Source organism: Myotis myotis, unplaced genomic scaffold (assembly GCF_014108235.1).
Source record: "Myotis myotis isolate mMyoMyo1 unplaced genomic scaffold, mMyoMyo1.p scaffold_m19_p_6, whole genome shotgun sequence".
NCBI lineage: Eukaryota > Metazoa > Chordata > Mammalia > Chiroptera > Vespertilionidae > Myotis > Myotis myotis.
Window position 1 is genome coordinate 81,220,820 of NW_023416368.1, and position 15,462 is coordinate 81,236,281.

The window sequence follows — 15,462 nt, forward strand, 5'->3', positions numbered from 1 at the left end:
CATGTTACAGATGGGGAAAGCAGGTTCAAAACACAGCTGCTTGGTTTTCTATTATCACTGACTGAGTACCTACTGTGTGCCAGGCCCCCACCCATACTGGTGCTTTTTATATATCACCTCCCATTTTGCAGATGAAAAAACTGAGACCAGGAAATGGCAAGTTGCCTGCCCAAGGGCACGTGGCAAGGATATGAATCTGGGCTCAGCTGTTCTCCACGGACTCTCTCAGCTTGAGGCTGGGAAAACTGACTCAGCCTGGACTTTCTATCAGCTCAGGCCAGTTGAGGGTGGCTGGAGCCACACTCCCTCAGCTGCCCAGGACTCAAGAGTCAGCCTTGCTAGAGGGAGGCCCAGAAAGTCACTGGCCTTGCCTGATGTACTGGCCTTGCACCGAGTACCTTCACCATCACGCCAGCCTCTCTGTTCACGGAACACGTGTTTATAGAGTATCTCCTGCATGCACACCCTGTGCTGCCCCCGGGGATCCAGGGATGAACTGGAAGCCCTGTCTTCAAAGCCATCAGGCTGTGAGAGAACCCAGGGCTTCAACCAGAATCGCTCTCCAGCCTCCCTTCAAGTGAAAGGCCAGAACTAGACACTTGGGGGTCCCTCCTTCAAAAACAGACACTTAGGGTCCCCTCCCCCATTTCTTGACCAGCCACCCCAACCAAAAATGCCCAAGGGAATCAGGCAGGAGCAAAAAAAACCACTCAGGGAATGTGCCGGAAGGAATGGATTCGCTGAGAAAGGGGGAGGAAAAATAAAACCAAAACCATAATAAAATACAAAACAACAGTGAACGTGATGATGATGAGGAAAACCATAACAAAAGAAGGACGCCTTCCAGAGCACTCCCAGTCTGGTTACCTACCTTCCACTCCAACTGCTAATCTATGAGACTTTCTTACGAGGGAGGGAATGGCGGACGCTGAGCTACAAGGCCAGACCCAGCTCTGGGTGGGTCTCCAGACGCAAGCGGGCCTACAGCCCTGCTCCGGCCCCAGTGCGGCCGCGGCAGCTCCGGACAGGTGCCGACGAGGCGGGCGGCGGGACGGTGTCTGGGGAGACCCACGGCTGAGTGGTCTGGCCTCCACCTACCCTTGAGTTCAGCCTAAGCAGCCCGTAGCCCCCGGGACACGCCTGGCCCTGAGTCTTGGCTGTAGTTTTCTCAGGCCCCACCCGTCTCAGGGCCAGAAGTGGAGAGTCCCTTCTCCCCCAGCCCCTGGTCCCTGTCCTGGGCCGCCCCCGAAGTCCACATGGCTGGGCCAAAGCTGCGTTGTTGACGACCCTGGAGGCCGCCTCCTTCACAATCCGGCCCAACCTGCACAGCATCTTGGGAGGGGGTGGGTGTGGACAGAAATACAAACACGGGACTCGGGGCATCGTCAAGATAAAAGCAGTTGCCTTTTACGCAGCATCCACTGTGTGCCAGGCATTGTGCCGGGGGGTGGGGGGTAATGAAAAACAGTAAGATTTCTGAGCAGGCGTGCTTCTTGGTTGTGGGGTGGATTGGGGGTGTGTGTGAATTTGGGCTCTGGGCTGTCTGTGCAGCCCAGAGCTGCTGGGCAGGTGGGGAGCACACAGGGTGGGCCGTCTTTGTGAACCTGCTTGAGACCAGCGTGTACTCACCTTCGCGGCACCCGTGCCAGTCTCTCACGTGGCCACCCGAGCCACAGGACACCCTCACTGATCGCCTCACGCACAAACACGCCCAGACGCCTGTGACCTGCAGAGCGCTCAGCTCGGCATGGAGGGGGGTTGGGGGGGGGAGGGAGGGCTGGGGGGAGGGGGTGATTCATCTCCAAGGCCCCTGATCCCAGCAGCTGACACCCTGACCCGAGACGCCCCCTAGGTGCACACACCCAGGCGGGGCTTGAACGTGTGAACAGGGAGGCCGCTTCCAGTGCAAGGCCTGGGTGGCTAAAGCGACTGACTGAGAAGTGGGAGGGGAGGAGGGCCACCGCGACGAAGGCCACACCAGAGGCCACACCAGGCTGCGCTGAGCAGAGAGGAGAGAGCAGAGGAGAGAGGGAGGCGGGACACAGCAGGAGGGGCTTGTGTAGGTCCTGGGTTCGGAGGAGGCAGGGAGGGCGGTGTAGGGGCCACGGCGTGGCCCAGAGCCAGCTCCCGGCTGCAGGGTCCTGGCCAAAAGGGAACTTGCTTGTGACAGGAAGGCCGGGCAGGCACAGCAAAGAACTCTAGGAATCTGAGAGCCCTGAACTGGGCCGTGCTCTCCCTGGCTCTGGTTCCCGCCACCCCTGTCCTTGGTCATGAAGACCCTGTGTTGGGGGAAGGGCCACCTGGGTGTGAGCTGTTACAGCCACATGTACCCCTCTAATGAGTCCCACCTCAGGGAGAGGAAGGGAAAGAGGTGCAGTCAGCAACTCCTCCCAAACTAAGGGCAAAACCACAAAACGGGTCCCAGAGCCTGTAGGACCCATCGCCCTGGTGGGGAAAGCAAGGCAGCGCTATGGACATGTCTGAGGTCCAGGAGCCAGGAGGGGACGAGCCAGAGGCGCCCCCCACCCCCTACAGCAGGCTCCTCCTGGGTCAATGCGCAGAGGCTATCTGCGTCGGCCGAGGTCCCCCCAGAAGATGAGGGCGGGGTCCGCGAGACACCTACTGGACTGCAGCGTGCGCTGCCGCACCACCGAGGTGAAGGCGCCCAGGCCCTGTGGGGAGCGTGCCGCCAGGCGGAAGGCATACTCCGTGTTGGGCTTGAGGTCGTCCACCACGAACGCTGTGGCCGGGTCGAAGGTCCTCCCGACCTGGGGGCCGGGGCAGGGGCCGGGGAGAGGGCGCGGGGAGAGACACAGGAGAAATGGAGACATACACAGAGAGAGACACAGAGAATCAGAGAATCAGACAAAGAAATGCCAAGAGAGACATAAACGGACACACACAGAGAAACAGAGAGAGGGAAACAGGCATAACAGACAGAGATTATGAACGAGACAGAAACACAAAAGGACACAAAAAAGGGAAATGGAGAGGCACAGAGACAGACACGGATGCATTATGTAGAGAGTGAGACACAGGAGAGAAGAGAGAGAAAAGGGGGGCAGAGGGGAGGGGGGAAGAGACAGGGACACGGAGAGATGGAGAAACAGAAAGGAGAGAGAGGTGGGACATTAGCAACACGGGGGGCAAAGGGCGGGGGGAGAGAGACACCCAGACGTCAGGGGGACATGGGAGGAAGTGCAAGCAGGCGAGGGGCCCAGTGAGCGCCCTGCGCCTCGCCCCCCACGGGCCCCTGCCCTCCCCGGTACCTCTCTGCCGTGGTCGCCTTCCCGGAACAGGAGCTCATACTTGACGATGCTCTCCTGCCGTGGGGGGCTCCACGAGAGCCCGATGCTCGTCTCAGACTTGGCCTCGGCCCGGAAGTTCATGGGCTGGCCGGGCACTGGGGAGGCAGAGGAACAGAGATGGGGGAGGCGGGGAGGGTTCACCCCTGGGGCACCTAACCTGCCCGGTGGCCGCCTTCTCCTCAGAGTCCCGTGGAGCTCGGCTGCTTGTCTCTGATGCTTCCAGAATGTTCTCCCACTGTTCTCACTATTCCTATTTTCCCAGGGGACCCCCATTGCCCTCTTGTTGTCAGTTGTCCACCTCAATTCGCCCCGCTCTCTGCGTCCAATGGAAAAACATTTACAAACCCCCTTTTCAAATCACCCAGCGCCTTCCCCGTCCCGCAAATTAAGTGACAGAGAAGGTGGTGGGGACGCCACTGGGAATGTGCAGCTCCATCCTTTCCTCTCTGTGGGGGCAGAGTCCCCACCCTCCTGTCCCTTCGCGTGGGTTGCCTCAGTCTTCCCGGACTTGGGGTTCAGAAAGCCTGAGCCCATGAGGAAAGGACCAGAAACCTGCAGAGAGCTGGGGTCCCACACACCTAGGTGCCCCCCTACTCCCAACACCCCCCTCCGCCCCCGCCCCCGCCCGGTCCTTCTATCTGAGCGGCCGGAGCCCAGCCCACTGCCTTTGGGGTATTTCGAGACGGGCGGCATGCAGCTCTCAGACCCCCACGGGCCCAGCCGTGAAGACCGTCTGGAAACGGCACCCCTTTGTTCAGACGCAGCCGTGGGGCGCTATCGGGTGTCTGACTGCAGCCCGGTGGGCTAAGCCAAACTAGATTTTTCCAAGGGAAGCCAGGAATGTGGGTTTTCTGGGACAACTTCCTGCTTTGAAACGCCGGCATGAAGGTATTTTAAAGAGCCGCGTGGGACCAACAAACCGCCCTGTGGCTTCCAGGCGCGGCCAGCCAGCTGCCTGTCAGAAGGCACACTGCGGGGACCCCGAATCCTGCTGCCCCCACAGGAGCCACACCTCCTGCAGGCACCTCACCTCCCTGCTGCGTCTTGACCTGGATGGGGTCCGAGAGGGGCCCGTCACCCACGGAGGTGAAGGCCAGCACGCGCACGGTGTAGGTCTCGTCCTCCAGCAGGCTGCCCACCGTGGTCAGCAGGCTGTCATCCACGTTGTGCTTCTGCCAGTTGCCCACGGGGTGCTCGGGCTCCATGGTGTAGTAGATCCTGTAGCCCCGGATCAGCCCGTTGGGCTCCACGGGCTCCTCCCACTGGATGATCATGGTGGTGGCGCTCAGCATGCGGGCCTGCACGTTCCGCGGCGCGCTGGCCGGGGCCTGCTCGCCCGTGCGGGTGACGACCGACTCACTGGGGGGGCCCTGGCCGATGGAGTTGACGGCGGACACCCAGATCTCGTACTCGGAGTTGGGGCTCAGGCCCCCGATGCTGTACCGCGTCGTGGTGATGTCCTCCTTGATCTGGTACGGCCCGTCCTGGCTCTTGGATTTGTACTCGATGACGTAGTAGGACACGGGGTCTGGGTTGCCCGAGTCCCATGTGATGGTGATGCTGGTAGCTGTGTTCTCCGTCACCACGGGAGTCCCGGGGGCTTTGGGGAGAGCTGCGGGTGGGGGGCATGGTCACGAGTCGGGTGTGCTGCCTGCAGGCCCGGAAAGCTGTGTGACTCTCAGCTACATGACTGCTCCTCTGAGCCTGGGTCTCCCTGGCAGTGACATCGGGCCTAAGGACCCCTATCCCGTCAGCTATAGCCGGGGTCAGCAAACGCCGGTCCGAAGGCTGGCACCTGCTTTTGTAAATACCGTTTTATTGGAGCAGCGCTGACCAAGGGCCACTATTCCACTCTGACGCGAGAAATGAGTGGCTGCAGCAGAGGCTCGATGGCCCATAAAGCGGAAAATATTTACTTCCAAAGAGTATCTGCTGCCGAAACCGGTTTGGCTCAGTGGATAGAGCGTCGGCCTGCGGACTGAAAGGTCCCAGGTTCGATTCTGGTCAAGGGCATGTACCTGGGTTGCGGGCACATCCCCAGTGGGAGATGTGCAGGAGGCAGCTGGTCAATGTTTCTCTCTCGTCGATGTTTCTAACTCTTCTATCTCTCTCTCCCTTCCTCTCTGTAAAAAATCAATAAAATATATTAAACAAAAAAGAATATTTGCTGTTTAAGAAAAATATTCACGTTTGAAGGAAACACAGGCGGCCCCGAGTCCGCAGCCCGCTCTGTGGTTCACTCTGCTCAGCCACAGGGCCCTGTCTGTTCCCACCCACACTTGCTGTTCCAGGGCCTGGAAAGCCCAGACGGCCACATGGCCAGCTCCTTCCAAAACCATTCCCTAAGCCTTCACTCACCACCGAGGCTAGAAGCTACCTTGCCCAGTTCCTATCACCACACAGGCTATCTCATTTTCACATGTGTCTGTCCTCCTCACCAGTAGGGCCCAAGTATTGTTGGCAGCTGTGTCTCAGCACCTGGATAACTGTGGCTTTCTCTCCCGCGTGTCCCAAGATGGCACACCACACCGGCCTCAGGACGCATTCATCAAGAGTTCAATCCCTCGGCAAAATGACCAACAAACCAGCTGACCTAGGTAGGGCTCATTCAACTTTTCCTGCAAACGCTCAGACAGTAAATACTTTTAGCTTTGCAGGCCTCTGTTGAGACTAAGCTCTGCTTTTGTAGCCAGAAAGCTTTCATAGGCAAGGCATGAACAAATGGGTGTGTGCCAATAAAACTTTATTCATAAAAACAAGTTGAGGGCCAGATTCAGCCTGAGGGCTGCAGTTTGCTGGCCCCTGTTCTAAAGCTAGAAAAATATTTGTGGGTACCTTCCTCTGAATCTCACCACAAACCTGAGACACAGGGAGAATCTGCAGTCCTCACACCTGACCCTCCCGTTCCCTCTGAGTCTCTGTATAAGCTATTCCTTTTCTTAAAATGATGCTCCGTCTCCTTTGGCTTATTCCCTTTCAACTTAAAGTCTTTCCCTGACCTAACTTTCCTGGGAAATGGGGCCTTTACTCTGGGGGTGTGAATGGCACTAGGTGGCCCCCATCACAGCCCTGATCAGCCCGTATCAGAGCTACATGGATACACAGGTGTCTCCTACTTTGGACTGTGAGGTCAGCAGAGCAAGACCATGCCTCACTCCATGGGGGAAGGCCCAGAATAATTTATAAGCAATAAACATCTGACCACAGAACTCTCCCCTTCAAAGCCACGAAGGCCCAAAGCCAAAACTCAGAGGTGTTCTACCTGCACCCCATCACCTGCACCAGCCTCAGGGGGCCACCTGCCTCCCCCTGCCCCCTGCTTACATTTCACCGTGATCTGGGCCACAGCCTCGATGACGCCCAGGCTGGACATGGCCACACACGTGTAGTTGGCGGAGTCCTTGACGTCCGTGAGTTCCAGCACGTTCCGACCCACGGGCATGTCATCTTCGGGTGTCAGGTCCTCAGCCCCCTGCATCCACTTGACATATGGCATGGGCGAGCCCACGGCTACACAGGTGATGTTCACGTTGCCCCCTGGCATGATCTCGTGGCTCATGGGCAAGATGGAGAATCGAGGAGCCACACGGCGGACTGGGGGCAGGAGGGAGATGCGTGGGGTTGGGTGTTGGGGGGGAGACAGAATGCAGAGGGAAAAAGAAAGAAAAGCAAGAAGAAAGATAGAAAGGAAGGAAGAAGGAAAGAAAGAAAAAAAAAGGGGGAAAAAGTGGAAAACAATTTAAATATAAACAGGGCTGTTTCCTTTTCCCCAGTTGAATTTTTTTTAAAAAATTCCAAATGAAAAGAAAACAAAGAAACCAAATTAAAAAACCAAATTCCAACACAAAGAAACCAAAACTTCAAAGGAAGGTACTTCACAAACAAGAGAGATATATCGATATATAATCAGAGACATGAAGCATTATTTCATAGCAACAGGGTTTCAGAGACCAGAGGGACTGGTCACAGCACAGTTACGAACACAAAAATTTATCAGCTGTTTCTCATCTTTGATGACAGATGTGGCTTCAGGGAGTAGACCCTCAACTCGCTCTCCCAAGTGGGGAGCTTCGGAGGGTCCTGGCTGCACGCGGGGGGCTCTGGGAAGGACAGAGTGAAGAGGGGAGGTCAGGGGAAGAGTTGGAACCAGGTGGCACAGGCCAGGAATCTCAGTCCCCCCCTTCCCTCTGGTGTCTGGGGCCCCGCCCACTTCCCCGGGGGGGGGGGGGGCCCTCCAGGAAAAGATGAGAAACTCTAATGAAATTTTTGTGGTTTTTGGGTATAGAAACCCTTCTAAAAGCTTCTGTCGGATCTCACAAGTTTCCATTGATAAATGCAGCTCTCAGAGTCACAAACAGCATGCAAAAGAGATTGGTCGAGAGAAGGAGAAAGAGAGAAAAAGAGAGAGAAAGGCAGGAAGAGGAACGGAGAGAGAGCGAATGCATGGGAGAGGCCTGGGTCTCAGGGGCCTGAGTGCATACTCATGTGGGTGCCAGAGAGAAGAGACGGGGGAGGCCAGAGAAAGAGAGAATACAGGGAGAGGGACAGAGAGAGGGCGGGAGAGACAGAACGGAGGAGGAGGGAGGGGGCCCACTTCAATGCTGCATGTTAATTCTAGCGGATGTGACCCAATGTGATCTGCCACATTGTCACATCACAGCCCTGGCAGAATACAACAACAACGATAATAATAATAATAATGTGGGGAATGAACTTGAACGCTGAAGAAAACGGGGACATGTCCTGTGCATTTCTTAGTGGGGAAGCGGATGCAGCCTTCGGTCCCCATCTCGCAGACCATGAAGGCAGCAGGACGCGTTTCGGGGGCTCCATTTTCAGAAGTTGGACAGGTTCCTGGGTTGGGGTGTGGGGAAAGGAAGGGGTTTCGTGCTCACAGGCACCTGAACTTCCGAATGGCTTGCTGCCCCTTGGGGCGGCACACGCCGTGGGAAGGACTGAGGGCAGCCTGGTAAAGCCTTCCAGCCAGAAAGAGCTTACTCCTGGCTCAGACCCGGGCCTTCAGGAAGTCATGTGGGCAGGTCCCCAGCCCTGGGTGGGCCAAGGAGTCTGGTCTCTAACTGTGAAGAGGGCAGAATGGAGTCTCAAAAGGCAACACAGGGCCTCGTGACTTTCAGCGTTCCAACCTGCCTCTAATTTTCACATGGTAAAGGGGTACAGTTGCACCCTAAGAGGGTGTGGGTAGGGGGTGTGGCCTGCCGCTGTAGGGGATAAAGGGAGGCAGCCTGGATCCTCCTCTTGCAGCCTGGGTTCCCAGTGGAAACCCCAACCCCTGTTTTCTGAATCCCTGAATGGAGGCAGAGAGAAGGGGGGAGCTCTGTGGGGAGGAGGGGGTAGGGCCAAGATGCTGGCAGCCCTTCGGAAAAGGAAGCCCCACGAAAAGTCCAGAGTCACACTGGAGACAGGATGGAGGACGTGGAAGGCATCCCCTGAGGGAAGGAGTGGGAGCAGGGCAGGGAGGGGAGACAGAGGGGCCATGCTGACAGACTGGGGGTGTGATGGGTGAGGGCTCTGAGATGGGGGGCAGCTTTCTGGCAGGGCTGGGTGGAGGGTGAGGGGAGTTGGAGGAAGAAAATGGGGTCTGGCCAGCCAGCGGACGTGGTCCAGGCCAGCCACCGCCACCAGCATCCACAGCGAGGCATACGAGTGGGATGCCCGACGCTGCGTTGTCATGGAAACAGAACACGATGGGGGATGAGCGCGGGGAGCTAATTAATCAAGGACAGAAAACAGCATCGACGTCCAAACCAGGAGAAACAAATGAAGAAACAAAGCGGAAAAAAGGAGAAATCCAAAACACCAACCAAACAAAAAATTCTTCCAAAACCAAACACCCAAAAGCAAGAAGAAAAATAACAACAACAACAACATGGAATGGGTGTGGGGCTGAAAATCGGGGTCTGAAAGGAGGAGGGCTGTGGCTTCCCCCGGGAGGTGCCCCCCACCCCTGGCAGAACACAGGGTCTGGCCCCCCCACCAAGCACCCAAGAGCCTTGGCGGCCACAGAGGTGACATCCTCGCAGAGAAAGAACTTTCGGGGCAAACCAGCCCGGCCCCACCGGAGCCCCCTCGATAAAGCCCCTCGAGGCCCACTTCTCATTTAGGGCTGAACAAACCGGACCAGAACTAACTGCACAATAAGTCCAGCTCCTCGAGGCCTGTAGGGCAGAGGTGGGGGCACGGCAGCGGCTGAATGAGCCCTGGGGCCTTGGGAAGACCCCTCATCTTCCTGGAGCCTCAGTTTCCCCATCTGCAACATGGAGACATCAGTGACATCCTGAGGTCATGAGGCTGCCTAGGGCGGTGCCTAGGACAGAGCTCAGCAGGCCGCTGGGAAGACCAATTCGATCCTCTGCTTTAGGAGAGTCTGGGGATGGGTTAGAATTAAAGCATTTAAAAAAGGAAAGAGTAAGAATTTCTATTGGATCCCTATCTCGCTTGATCCCCAGCAACACTGAGAGGCAAATGTTCTGATGCTCGGTTGTGGATGAGGGAGTGGAGGCTCGGAGAGGGGCCAGGGCCAGCTGGGAGACACAGAGGAAGTGGCGGGCCGGAGAGCAGCGCCAGGAACGCCCGGCGCCTGCTGCGGATAAAGCGATACAGCGAGCCTCCTCTCCCGTCACCGTGGAAAGTAGCAGAACCATAGCCAGTGTCCCTTTTTGGCATTTGGCTCTTGGAACCTTGTGTGTCCTTACCCACTGAGGACACCAACGAGGGCAAAAGTCCCCATCCCTGTCAGCGGAATAGTGCCCAGCGACCACCAGTTGGATACTAACCAACCACCACCACAATCAACGCCCAGGGCCGTCAGTGAAAGGCTTACACGGAAAGGGATTGCTGGAACATCAAAGGGCGTTAAGCGCCGGCTTTAGAATTTAAAGATTAAATGTGAGCCCAATTTATCCCTCTGTAAGGCTCAACATCCCGCCCAAGCGACCCTGTTCACATCTGATCTTAAAATATCTTCCCTCATGTCCGGCTGGCGTGGCTTAGTGGTTGAGCATCGACCTCTGAACCAGGACACGGTTTGATTCCCGGTTGCGGCACATGCCCAGGTTGAGGGCTCGATCCCCAGCAGGGGGCGTACAGGAGGCAGCCGGTCAATGATTCTCTCTCAACATGGATGTTTCTGTCTCTCTCTCCCTGTCCTTTCCTCCCTGAAATCAATACAAAAAAAAAATTTTTTTTAAATCTTCCTTCAGGAAATATCACAATTTGGAAAGTACCTTTTTTTTTTTTTTTTTTTCAGAAGTACAGACAAGGCATACATCTTGAATATGTAAAAGACTGGCTGTGTGAGGTTGTTAACTGTAAGTCAGTGAAATGTGGGAGGGCATTTATCAACCACAGTAATTTTAGTGCTTAGAATCCCCGACGTGGCCGGCAGCCATCGGCTAAACGGATCTGCCAATAGCTCTAAGAGCTGACGCCTAAGACACTTTGCCCACTTGCTTTCTCACCACCCCATCCTCTCCTCAGGGGGGGCTGGTTTGCCACGAGTTTGGGGAGGACTCTGCCCTTTGGCACCAGGTGACGCAGACCATGGGGGTCTCGCAAGGTTCCTGGGCATCCTCCCCGCTGGCAAGGACGGGCGGCTGACCCTGTGTTCTGCCCAGTTTGGTGCTGACACCCACCCACGTCATCTCTCCACCCCCGGCTGCGAGTCTGAGGTGCGGGTGAGAAAGTAAGGTGGGCGCGGAGCCCATGGGACAGGGCGGCCCCGCGGGACCCCCGCCCCCAATTACCGACCTGAATGGAGGGTCCAGGCGGGTTATAAGGGGACCACACCAGCCTTGGTCCTCAGCACGCTCCAGCTGGCTCTCGATTCCAGCTCTTCTCATCACCGAGTAGCCGGGGGGTCCCAGCGGGGGGACCCGCGTGGGTGAGGGGTCAGGAAGGTGGGCGGTGGGGGGGTGGCGGGTTTGGGAGGGGGTGGGTCGCTTCAAACCCCGATTCACATGGAAAAACAACTCAAAAACCATCAAAGCAACCGGGAGACGACCCCTCCCCCAAGCAGGAAGAGGCAGAAACTCAAAAACCAAAAGTGGGGTTCAGGGGAGAAGGGTGGGGGAGAGGGGAAGGGGAAACTCAAAAGTGAGGTGATCTGGTTGAAGCACCAGGTAGGGAACTCGACAGTGTCAGACATCTCCATGGTTCAGCAAGCCGCAGCTCCGAGGGGGTGGGGGTGGGGGGGCTCTGCTGGGCATTTTGGGGTGAGAGGAGCTACTGGATGCTCCTCTGGACTCCAAAATGAGGGTGAGGGTGGGGAGGGCAGGGGAGAGACGCCACAAGTTCTGCAGCCTCCGCGGGTTGAAGCTTAGATTACACCTGTCAGGAGGGAGGGGCTCCAAGGCCTCATGAACAGTCCCGCTTCTCAGCCCCTCCACTGACCCTCAGCCTGCAGCCCCGGGAGGGGGGGTACGGCCTGCCCTAGGCATCTGCCCCCCAGCCCCCCACCATCCTGCCTCCCTCCTCCCTCCACCAGCTCCCTCCGCCATCAGGTAGCATGCGAGGCCTGGAGGGACCTGGCTGGACCCTTGGCCCACGGGCTGACCAGCGGCCTTGGCAAGTTGGCAAAGTTTTGAGTGGACGTTTTGCTGCACTATCGATTTTTCTATTGGTGTTTGTTCTTTCATGCCCTCTCTCCCCCGTCCTTTTTGCTGCTGTGTTCTAGCAGAAAACGGGATGAGATCTGGCCAATCGACAGGCTCCCCTGGCCCCCTTTGCTGCAGCTGGGACGCGGGCTTTCCGGATGACGAGGTGTAATCTAAGGGTCCCCTCACCCCCACCAAAAAACAGAGGAAACAGCAATGCAAAGAGTGTGAGGCAGGCAGCAGGCGAGAGGGGTCTAGAGCTCAGTGTTCCTGCAGAGCGCCTCCCTCCCGCCGCCCGCCAAGTCCACCCTGGAGCCCCCTCTCTCCTAGGGGTAGGGTGGGATGAGGAGAAGGGCTGGGGCCTGATCTGCCATCACCTACCCCCCAGGGTCAAGTCCGGGCCTTTGGGGGCAGCGTGGCTGGGTATAATCGGCAGGACTGGGGAGCTGGCCAGCACTCCCCACGGGGAGTCTTTCTGGAGATAGAGGAGGGGAGAGGGGTTCCAGGCCCAATATCTTTGGACCAATATCTTCAACTACTCCTGTTTCGGGGGGCCAAGAGGTAAGGGAAGCACTCAGAGGTCATGTCCACTAATTATATGGCTTGAGTGCCAGAAATTTAATTTTAAAAACAATCTGTCCTATAAAATTCCGTAATATGAGTTGATATGAAAAAACCGGGGGACGGGTCTCAAATGAAAGGTTCTGAGGAACACCTCAGCACTGGGCAATCTAGATCCCCCTCTGGTGATGGGCACCGAGCCCCAGGTTCTCAGCTCGGCATTCGAGACCGGCGGTAGGTGAGGCCAGCCCCACATGGGCCTCCTCCAAAACCCTAATCTTAAGTCCCTGGAAAGTGAAAGTTATTCCCCAGGCCTCCCTCCAGCTGCTCTGCATTCTCCCTGCGTGTCCCCACCACAGGGCTGTGTGGCACTCCATTTCCTGGGTCCTGTGCATCGTGGTTCAATGAAGCTCCGTCGCTAGACCAAGCGGGAAAGACACCATCTTTGGCCACTAATTCACACCTTCTCGGCTTACAATTTTAAAGAGAAAAAACAACTTTAACAGCCAGGGAGCATAGAGTCTGGCATCTTCCCAGCTTGTCAAAAGCCTTGGCTGCACCTCCCCAGGGGAGTTCTGGGAGTGCAGCTGCCAGCTGAATTACAAAATGGGCCTGGTTTTGACTTTGGGCCTTTGGATCCCAGAGATGAAGTTCAGGAGAAGGGCAAGTCTGAATAGTCCACCCCCTAAGCAACCCAGGATCAGCAAAGCTGGAGATTGTGAATTGAAAAAAAAACAGTTAGATCTGGACATTCTTTGCAATTAACTCCCAGGGCTGGCTGCTCTGGCAACAATGTAAATGCTCGTAGCCTTGAGGGCAGAATGTGCCAGGTGGCCCCCATCTCGTGGGGTGGGCTGGGTCTTATCTGCAAGGGTAGCCTAGCACCCACACTGGGCCTTTTTTTTTTTTTTTTTTTTTGCCCCCTTCTGATACTGTGGCCACAGAACTGCCTGGGGGAATGACAGGGCACAGGAGGAGAGACGTGCTCTGGGGAGGCCACTGACCTCACGGGAACGGGTTTGGAGCCAGGAGAAAATGAGATCATGAAATGGCCTCAGAAAAGCACTAGCAAAAAATGAGATCTGAGCGAATGAATTAGCTTCTGCCCTTCTCAAAGCACTTTCCCATAAGCCCTCTTATGCAAACAGGGGGTCTGTGAAGGACGTAACAGGGAAACTGAGGTCCCCAAACAAGGCCAGTGCCTGGTCCAGATCATCTGCTTGAACTCTCTACTTCCCTGTTCTACCACAACCCCACCAGCCATTTCTTCTGTGCCACGCACTACACAGGGCACTTGAGGAGCGTTAATTAGCTGGATGGAATCCTCCCAACTACCCAGTGAGCTAGGCATACTAATGATCCTTACTGTTTAGATGAGGAAATGGTGACTAGCCCAAAGCCACACAGCCAGGAAGCAGAGGCAGGGTTTGAACCCGGGTCTGCTGGAGCACAGAGTCTGTGCTCTCACCACTAGGCAATACTGCCCCCAAAGTCCAAGTGGCCTTCAGAGACCCTCAGCTCCAACTCACTGGGACATGATTTTTAGTAGAGGAGCTGGGAGACCCCTCTCTTCCATCTTTTGGAACTTCCTTGAGGGTCAGCCTGACGCTCTCACCGTGGATTAAAAAAGACAAGAGAAGTACATCTCCTCTTTTTGCATCCAAACTCCTCTTGCCAACTTGGCCCTAGGCTTAATAATTGGGAGTTAAGTGAAGGGACAAGAGGGGGAAAAGGGGACCCCAGAGAGGCTGCCTCTGCCCTCAGTGATCATCTGTGCTGGGGCGTGGCTGGAGATTAGGAATCTAAGTGGATATTACTGGAGGCTGGTTTGGGGTTGGAGTGGGACTCTCGAGGGCTTGCCATTATTCAAGGGAGGGAGCAAATGATGGGAGCATGCATCGCGGAAGGTTTGTGAGTGAGAGAGACACAGAGAGAAAGAGAGTTGACAGAGAGAAAGGCAGAGAGAATCGGGGAGGCAGAGAGAGGGGCGGAGAGGCTGTGTCCAAAGTTCCCTTGGGTTTTCTCCAGAATTCCACAGTTCTGATGCTCAGGGCTCAGAAAGTGACCGTGCTCTACGTCTGGACAAAAGACACCTGTGACTAGACCCAGAGCCTGCGAGGTGGTGGGGGAATCCGCGGACGCTGCCGGGGAGGCGCAGGCCGGGAATACTGGCGAAGTACTTCCCCAGTCCGTCAGGCTACACTTCTGAGGGGCGGTTCCGTGTTTGTGCCCAGCCAGGCCCCACGAAGTCACACACCAGCCGCTGTTCTGAATGCTGCCTCAGTGTCAAGCATGCATCATTTGGGGAGGATGGTCCGGTTTAAGGGAGCCACGCCCCACATTTGGACTTGTCACTACATTGAACAAGAACTCAAAATGCCGACGGCCCATTCAGCTGTACTGCAAGTGCCTGTTTTTTGGGGGGCTGTTTGGGAGAGTGGGAGGTGGTCTCATGCCAAGGCAGACGATGGGAACCTGCCTGCTTAAGTCCCCTTCCCACACTGCTGCCTGGCAAGGCTGAGGTGCCAGGTCTGGGTAAAAGGGGGCTGGCGGGGGAGGGTCAGGCAAATGGGGCTGCTCATCCCACACACCCCACCAACTATGGCCACCTCCCATCATCTGTCTATGCTCCCACCCCCTGAACCCCGGCGGTCACTTTCTGCCCAGCATCCCAGCTGTGGGACTTCCACCCTCCCAGATGGTAGTCGGGACAGGAACACTGGCTTGTAAATCACAATGCGTTTGGAGAACAACCACAGAACAGCTCAGCCCAAGAAACCGAAATCAAATAGCACAGAAACACAAGACAGAACCAAAGGCAAAACGCTTCGGAGGAGGAGGGGGCTGGGTGAAAGGGATGGGAGGGGGGGGGGAAATAACGATTCCCCCCACCCCAAAATGAAACAAAACAAAACAAAAAACCTCATAATTAAACAAAAGGAACAAAGAAAGAAAAATGAAGAAAACCAAAAGAGAAAAAC

At 56.3% G+C, this 15,462-nt stretch overlaps 1 protein-coding gene across 12 annotated transcripts in view; it reads right to left on the reverse strand.

Moving 5' to 3' along the window:
- Positions 1–15,462, reverse strand: part of PTPRS (protein tyrosine phosphatase receptor type S) — a 100,029-nt gene that overhangs the window by 27,329 nt on the left and 57,238 nt on the right. For all 12 annotated transcript variants that reach the window (XM_036313477.1, XM_036313475.1, XM_036313473.1 and 9 more), the window contains 4 exons: positions 6,633–6,902; positions 4,339–4,920; positions 3,270–3,403; positions 2,624–2,768 (listed from right to left, as the gene is read on the reverse strand). In XM_036313477.1, coding sequence (XP_036169370.1) covers positions 2,624–2,768; positions 3,270–3,403; positions 4,339–4,920; positions 6,633–6,902 — 1,131 coding nt within the window. The remainder of the gene's footprint in view (positions 1–2,623; positions 2,769–3,269; positions 3,404–4,338; positions 4,921–6,632; positions 6,903–15,462) is intronic.